This window comes from Hydractinia symbiolongicarpus, chromosome 6 (genome assembly GCF_029227915.1).
Source record: "Hydractinia symbiolongicarpus strain clone_291-10 chromosome 6, HSymV2.1, whole genome shotgun sequence".
Classification (NCBI taxonomy): Eukaryota; Metazoa; Cnidaria; class Hydrozoa; order Anthoathecata; family Hydractiniidae; genus Hydractinia; species Hydractinia symbiolongicarpus.
In genome coordinates this window covers 11,963,711-11,972,076 of record NC_079880.1, presented here as the reverse complement: position 1 = coordinate 11,972,076, position 8,366 = coordinate 11,963,711, and the positions used below count along the sequence as shown (strand labels likewise).

The 8,366-nt window shown below is 35.4% G+C and overlaps 1 protein-coding gene across 1 annotated transcript; it reads right to left on the bottom strand.

Annotated features, from left to right (window-relative positions):
• Positions 1-2,341: 2,341 nt before the first annotated feature.
• LOC130647772 (uncharacterized) lies at positions 2,342-3,827 on the bottom strand. The gene is made up of 2 exons (XM_057453733.1): positions 3,250-3,827; positions 2,342-2,808 (listed from the first exon to the last, which is right to left on the bottom strand). The coding sequence occupies exons 1-2, from the start codon at positions 3,506-3,508 to the stop codon at positions 2,417-2,419; spliced, it is 651 nt and encodes a 216-aa protein (XP_057309716.1). The 5' UTR covers positions 3,509-3,827; the 3' UTR covers positions 2,342-2,416.
• Positions 3,828-8,366: the final 4,539 nt, after the last annotated feature.

Here is an 8,366-nt window from a genome sequence, read left to right as displayed (position 1 = left end):
GTTTTATATTTGCTTTAAATGATGTTAAAAATACAGATAAGCCATATCCGAAATATAGACAAATATAAATAATTAACATTGCCCTAATTTTAAGATCCAGACAAGTTTTGTTGGGAAACTGACCCGTAAACTTTCATCACCATGAGACTTTTTTTGTAAGCGAGGTCGTTGTTTATAAGCGGGGCTGGATGAAGTTGCTTACGTAGCTATGTAAACATTCTCAATGGCATGTGTAGCACGTGTTAAGCCGTTGTCATTGTTACGACAAGCCAAATGTTTGTTTACGTGCGATATGATATCATCAAGATCAATATTGAGATTTACTTTATGTGTACAGACCACGTAAAACTATGCTTTCGCTTTTTTAAAAGAACCACTAAAGTTTGATCTGATTTTATTACTATTCGGGCCGCTTTTAACCTTTTCGTTCTTTTTTGTTCTTCATCGTGAAAACACCAACTTCGTCCTAAGGGTATTTTGTCTCTTTTCTGACGTCAGGGCGGCGATAAGTCGCAAGGTAGAAAAGAGGGACACAAGGCGCTGGGAACATGATTTTGAGAGCACAACTTCGGAACTCTCTAATCTCGTGTCATTAAGAATTTCATTTCTTAAATTTCTTTCAAATTGTGTGTTTATCTTAAAATAGTTGTTTTTTGTTGCTACTTCATGAAAAATCAAACACTCAAGTCAGAAACGACCACAAGAAGTCCTTACCTTTATTGGAAATTTTTGATTGTCCTTATTTTAATAGCACACTTCAGGACCGGGTTGTTCTTATTCATGGAAACAATGATTTGATCATTGTGGCGCCGTAGTGGTTATAGCTCTCGTACTCTGTGCGGGAGATCGGGGTTCGATTCTTTTTGACGGCAATTCAACGTGGGCGAGTGAATGTTACCCAAGCCATGTGAGGGAAATTGGGGAGATGACGCACTGTGTGGGCCGTTGGATGTTGCTGGGAGTTGTCTGGTAGAGCGCAGGCCCTACAAATTAAGTCTGCGTAGCTCAAAATGAGCATTAAATATTTTAGGACCCTCCATCTAAGCCATGGCCCCTCCTGAAATTAATAGACAGGGTATATCCCTCGATATTTGTGAGGCTAGCCAAGTAAAATATGCACATTTATCTATCATGAAGCTGTTCTAATTTGAGACTTATCTTCTAATAAAATTTCTGTTAGGGGCCTAACATATTGCCGCACGTAGTGTAGTGGGTTCGTCTGCGGCTCCCAGTTCTGGGGACCGCGGATCGAATCCCGCTCATTCCCAGGCAATGTGTTAGTGATAAACAGAGTAGTTCTTCTTTAATATAAAAATGACCCAGTCTCTTGAAGAAAGGTTCAGATGGTGTTTACCTATCCATATAAGATGCAGCTTTTGAAAAATTGACGTGACATACATACTGCTGGAAATTATTGGAAAAATGTGTTTTTTTTGGTCTTGCAATAAAATAAAAAACATCAGCTACCAAATATTTCTGGGCCATTGAATAATAATAATTAATAATAAATTAATGGATTATCTTAACCTACAAACTAGTAATACAATTGCACCTAAGCAAAGTATTGAGACGAAAGCAGTTTTTTCACATTTTTCAAATATGTACACAAGTGTCAAACACTCAATGCACTGCACCCAGCAGGCTGTAAAGTAGCTACTTTTGCACACATGTAGGCCAGGCAGACAGCGTTGGAATGTTGCTAATCAAATTCTCTAGCACGCCCACACACCTAAATAGTCCCCGTCGGGGTTCACGAAAGCCCTTAAATTTGTAAAAAAATGGCTATACTGACGTAAGCAAAAATTTGCACATTTTAAGAATTTGGATTTTACCAAATAGCCTAAGTTCTAAGTCCTCAGTGAGCTGTGAGCATTGAAAAAATGAATTGTGAGAAGTTCAAGATGTGTGAATCTAATATAGAAATAGCCTACGCAATGGCTTGTGGTGATGAACTTTGAAATCAGCTGTCATGTCTCAACATTTTGAATTCTCGTTGGTCTAGGTATCATAATTCAAAAAGTGTCAATATTGAAACACATAGTTGAAATATGTATCAAATATGTATCAAATAAGTTCCCCCTTTCCCATTTTTCAAACATTCTTAATAGTCCCTCTAGAATCTGCAATCCTTCACTGCTTCCCCTCCCCTTTCCCCTAAAAGCAATGTTAGCGTCTGTTATGTACATGTTTGAGTTTACTACACATATTTTGCTTGTCTAAGATCAACATTGAGGTAAGGGCTGGGAAGCCATTATTTTCGACCTTTCGAGATTTTAATCTCAAAGAGTTCTGGGGACGAGAACGGGGAAGCTATGAAACAAAAACAAGGTACAGCTTTTCAATTGCATGCTCAATGAAAAATGTAGGTGCAACTGTATTTACTCTTTCAGTAAAAACTCTAAAAATAAAAATTTCCTCAAAACTTGATAATTGATTTGATAGAGTTGTTGTTAACTTTTAGGGGTTGCAATTTTGCTTTTAATATACTAAGTTGAATGGCTGGAGAAAGAGATCGATATTCTCTTGATTCGAACGGCTCTCCATAGCAACAATGAATAAGTAAACTACAGCATCTCTCCTTTGTTTTTAACAAGCAATGCTGCTCCGCTGCTTTCAAATATTCGATAGCTAGAACCATGGATTTTATTTCTTCACTTTTGAATCTCAAAGAACTAAAATAACTTTTGTTGTTGTATTTAGTCTGTTCAATTAGCATGATTTGTGCTAGAAGTCGGTCGACAGTTTCGCGGATTTTCACAATTTCATATTCTTTGGACAAATCGAGCAATTCTTTGTAACAGGTTATATCTAAATAAAAAACGTTTATTCTAGGAAATTCTTAAAAGAATATTGAACCTTGGCATGCAATTCTCGTGGAAATAAGGAAATAAATATAAGAATTCAGGTAAGGCTGGCTTGGTAACTTTTCTGACTAGTGTTTGTTGCTGTCATTGTCGTCACGTCGCGTCGTCACGTCGCGGTTGTCGTTGTTTCAACCTATCAAGACCCCTACGTTTATAAACCATCTTTTTGCATTTGAGAATGTATATCGAAAGTTTGTGAAAAAAGTAAAGCAGCTAAACCTGATTATTTTTCTTACCTCGAAATTTACATTTTACAAAACATTAAATTTTAAAAGGAAGTGTCAAAAATTGGAATGATAGTACGTTAATTCTAATTATTACAATTATTATTATAATTAGGGTATCTTAAAGTGTTTTCAGTCTGAAGTAGTTTTCACACTCTTACCTTCTATGAAAGGACCTGCTGGGTAGATCAGATCCAACATTAAAACAACTACTTTCACCTTTTTATTTGTTATCAAAAGTTCATCACTTGTTCTTGTCGATTGCAAAATGTTAGAAATAACAGGAGATGCTAACTCAAGTACTGTTTTGTGCACGTGTAGCTTTTCGCTTTCTACTTTTAAAATAAAGTCACTTTTTTCCCAAGGTTCTGAATATCGATGAAGTATCTCTCGTTCAGGTTCACAACCTTTCTGCGCCATTTTTTTTATGCCACTCTAGTCTTAACGCTAATGTCACGATTAGTTATCTTCATGATTCACATCTTTGTGGTTACATTAGCGACAGGGTTCTTAGAAAAACATAAAATATAAATTACTTCTTTGTTTATTTTATTGTTATTACCATTCGTAGTCATCATTTAAACTTGCGGTGAACCACACATTTTTTTAGCAAGTCGTGTTATTCTGTCATGTTACCAAGTTATAGGGCGATCAGTAATTTCCATTAAGCTGATATGTCGACACAATGAAATTTGAAAGAACTCTGTGTCATTTTTTACATACCAATTGTAATTTGTGATCCAAGATTCTTAATGGTTTTTATGTTGTTGGGAAGGAACAGGAAATAACGCGTTCGTATTATCAAGGAGGTTGATCATCTAACTCTTTTCAGCTAAAAAGAGTTCTATAGCCCATCCTATATGCTACTCTCTATCATCAAGGTTGTTGCATTACCAATAAACCTAACGGTTAAGTTTTAAACAATATCTAATATTTGGAAATATATTTTTCGCTATTTTAAATTTCTAATAACCTAATTTTATAGAAAAATAAGCCCCACATCCACCCCTTTATTTACGCTCATGGCGTAGGGAAGGGCTTTGGGTTATCAACCTTGTTTTACGTTGTGTTATAACGTTTCGTTAATAAAAGTTCCACCTAAAACAGCATACGAAAAAAAGGTAGGACCCAAGATCCAGGGAATCTAGAGAATAGTAGGACCCCAGGCACCAGGACGTAGGTTAATGTTTTTAATGGAAATACTCCGTAGACTAAAAAAATATCTCAGCATATGAAAAACGGGAGACTATGTGTTCTAGTCACAGTATGCATCTCTATATATTCCTATACGAACTATTATTTCGTGTAGGGACGTGTCTACTTCGTATAGGTGCAAAATAAAAATAAAATGGCCAAAGTTTTTTAAATGTATTTCACAGTATTCATGTGACGACTTTAGTCCAAAACTACAACTGTTTGAACAGAGTTAAATCACCTAATGTGGTTTTTTTACCACCAGGAAATCGGATAACTATTAAATTTTAATATTTTAAAAAGACTTGTAGCTCAAGATCATGCCTAACAAGAAACGGAAAGCCAACACATGTTGTCTGAATGAAAAAAGTGCAGGGAACGAGTATGGAAGGAAATTTAAAGTTCAAAGGTTAGCTACCTCACGAACAAAAACAAGTTCTAAAAGTTGAGAATATATCAAAGCCTAAGAAAATAACCTTCATTTTTCTGTAAAGTTGCTTTACGGTAGATAGTATAAAATAAAAATAACATTTTACGAAACTACCACAAGCTTCGATAACCGCGATTATTCTCAAACGGTGAGCGAAGCTATATTATCTACATGACGTCATCACAACATTTCAAGACCAGAAATCGTCAAAAAAGTCCCTGAACTTTTCGAAATCGCTAATTCTCGGGAATAATCGGTTTTATGTGTATTTTATCGAAGACTACACACAAAGTTTTGCTTATATTTATTTATCCAGTGTTTCAACGATATAAGACAGTATATCAGTTTTGTTAAGATCCTATAATACCAAAACGTACAGGGCAGTTTAAGAAAAATGAAGGTTATTTTCTTAGGTTTTGATATATTTTCAACTTTTAGAACTTAACTTTTTTTTTCGGGAGGTAGCTAACCTTTGAACTTTAAATTTCCTTCTATACTCGTTTCCTGTACTTCGACTGGTAGCCATATGGTAGAGCATTCACTTCTAGTGCGGGAGGTCTTGGGTTCAAACCCTGGCCGAGTCATGCCAGAGACTATAAAAGTGTGAATCGATCCTTTCTGCTTAGCGCTCAACATGAGAATAGGATTGATACCTTAGGCGGTTGTCTAGTTGAGCGACTGTTGTGCTTGCATGACTTTCGTAGCTCAAATGAGAGCTTTAAATGCACTAGAACCCCTTCGCAGGACCCTCGTTGATAGCAGTACCAATCAACCTCGTCCCGAGGGTCTTGTGGCCCCTGAGCCGTTATTACGGAGATCAACAAGGCAAAATGCCCTGGGAACGAGGTTGAGTACCAATAGGAACTGAATAGGCTATCCTGGGTAAATAATTTCCATAATAATAATAATGATAATAATAATAAAAAAGCCAAATAGAGCTTTAACAAATTGTATTTAAAGAAGAAAATTTGCAGAACTTTTATTTGCGATTAAAAAGTTTTGAAAACTCTTTTCCACGAAACCAAAATATGGCACAAAGATTGTGCGCATAGACGTTTTTTTTTTAAGTGCGACGTTAGTGACGTATTATTTTCCAAAAATTACCACGTGTGCTGCAGTCAAAAATTTGGCGGTAATTTGGCCTTAATTTCGGCGTTTCTTCATGCTGAAGTGTTGGTCGACCGTGAAAATTTAAATATTTCGTTATAATTTCGGTACCGGAAAAGTTTTTTTCCGCGAGAGCCTCTTCTTCGAGCTTGTTTATTGGGTTTTTTATTCTTCACATTTCCGTCATAGCGTACAAAAAACCTAGCAAGCCTTGGGGAAGAGGTTGTTTCCACGAAATTTGTTCCCCTAAAGTAAATAATTCCATTACTCCAAGTACTCAAAATCTATGTAAAGTATTTACCGTTAAGAGTAAAACCTCGCGGCATTTTCTGTATTGTTATGCGCATGTTAGTTGAAAGAGGGTGTGTTGTATGTGATCAAATCAGACAGAGGAAGAATTATGAGATCAAAAAAGTCTTTCTGTAATTATTTCTTTCTTTTTGAAGACAAAAAAATTATCGTTTTAGCTCTTATTTATCTTATTATTTTTGGGAGGTAACCTGACAACATCAAAAAGTATAGAAAAGAATAGCCAGTAAACAGTGGTTATTCTTAAAATTTGGTAGAATTGCTCTATTTTAATATCTTCAGCTGAGTTAACTCATTATAGTTCCAAAAACTTTTTTATATCTGGCGACGAGAATGTAGTGAATGAAGATAACAAGAGGAAAAACAATACTCTAAGAGTCGATAAGGAGTTTTTTGCCAATATGAAAGATAAGGCTATCCAGCATAACTGTGACATTTATATTTGGATGTCTTTTTCACTATGTCCAAAACTAGCTACTAAAGCTGTACACAACATTTTTCATTGTTTGTTTTTTAATGAATTTTGAAAAACTTCCGACATTTTTATTTTTTAGCCATTTTAAATTTCTTGGCACTCTCGTATTTAAAAGTATCTTTTTCAGGAGTAACCCAAACATTGCACAAAATACAAGTCTTGTGAAAAGTCCCTTACATGCGTTCTTTCTCTGTCATTTTTACGCTTGCATCATTTTGGTCCTCGTAATATTCTCAATTCATAAATTTGCACTGTGTGCTGGAACGCACCCTGTAGGGTTCCGGAATCCGAGGTCCTACTTATCCCATGCGTCACTTGAAAATATGTTGCAGGGCGCAAAAAGTAGAGAGATGGAAGGTAAAAAAAATAAATAAATTTAGTTTAGCAATTTTATTCAATAAGCTCGACTTACACATACAAAATAACATGACAGGGTGCAAAAATAAATGTTTTTTACGATACGGTTACAAGCAGGACAGTGCATTGTTTACAACTTTTATGTTATTCTTGTCTTGCTAACTTAACAGTGAAACGCGTAGACCTGCCCTAACTATTTATGGTCAGCATATTAAAGCGTGTGACTCTACATTTTTAACTTTGTCTTTCAAGTGGAAAGTAAAGAAAACCTCTATATTCGCGTTTCACTATTAAGGACGCCTGACTCTTATATTATTACACTTAATTATGAGAACCCAAGTTCATATTGTCAAAGTTTTTCAATACCAAACGAATGCAATGAAGACTGGAGCACTCATCATCACAAGAAGGTTCATTGCCATCGCAGATGCAGCGCTTTTACCAGATGGTTCTTGTTTGGGTTCTGGCTCCGATTCTGCTACACTTCGTTTTTCTCTCACTTCACCCATCCCATTGTTTTCATCCTCCATCATATTGAAACGGTTATTATTAACGCTTTCTTGAAAGCTTTCTTTTGTCACATACATGCAGAACAATACAAGAAGTAGCAATTTCATTGTTGATGTTTTTCCTGATTCGGAGTACACAAACGTTGAAAAAGTTGACTGTGTTATCCTTACAAAATCAACAAATTGTGGTTTAAAAATTTTAAAAACAATTCTCACTCTAGAGTAAGGAATAATGATACATATTTTATGAGGCTACATCTTCTTGATATTCACCTGTCCATCAATATATATTTTCATTACGTCGTCACTTAGCAGTTTCGAAGTGCGTGTACAACTCTTATTGCATTATGCATGAGCTGCCAGAATATTATTCTAAGCTAGCTCTTAGCAACATTTGGTTAAATACACAAAATTTATGAATCTTGTGCTTTCTTTTTAAGGATATCAATAATAGGAGACAGTTAGAAACATGATTTCGCGTTAATTTTATTGCGATATATTTTTTACAAACATTTGATACGGAATGACATTGTTTCCGAATAAACACTTCTAACCGGTGCTCAATTTATTTTCCTACACTCTCTGTCAGGATTGAAAATCTGGATAATCAAGTCAAAAGGGCTTAGCGAAACAATTGTATGCAGGTTTCCAACTACACATGGGAAGAGATGGTTGAACAATAAGTCGTTGTATAAAATCACTAAAATTTCCTGTTCCATCTGAAAAGAATACTGGTGTTTGAGTTGCAACGAAATCCTTTTTTGCCCCCGTGCACTATCATCTTTACAGGTAATTTTCTCATCCTCTTGTTATCCCATTAAATATACAACAAGAGTTGATGGAGCACTTGAATCCAGTTACAACAATATTTCATGGAGCAAACATTCAAAATCGCAC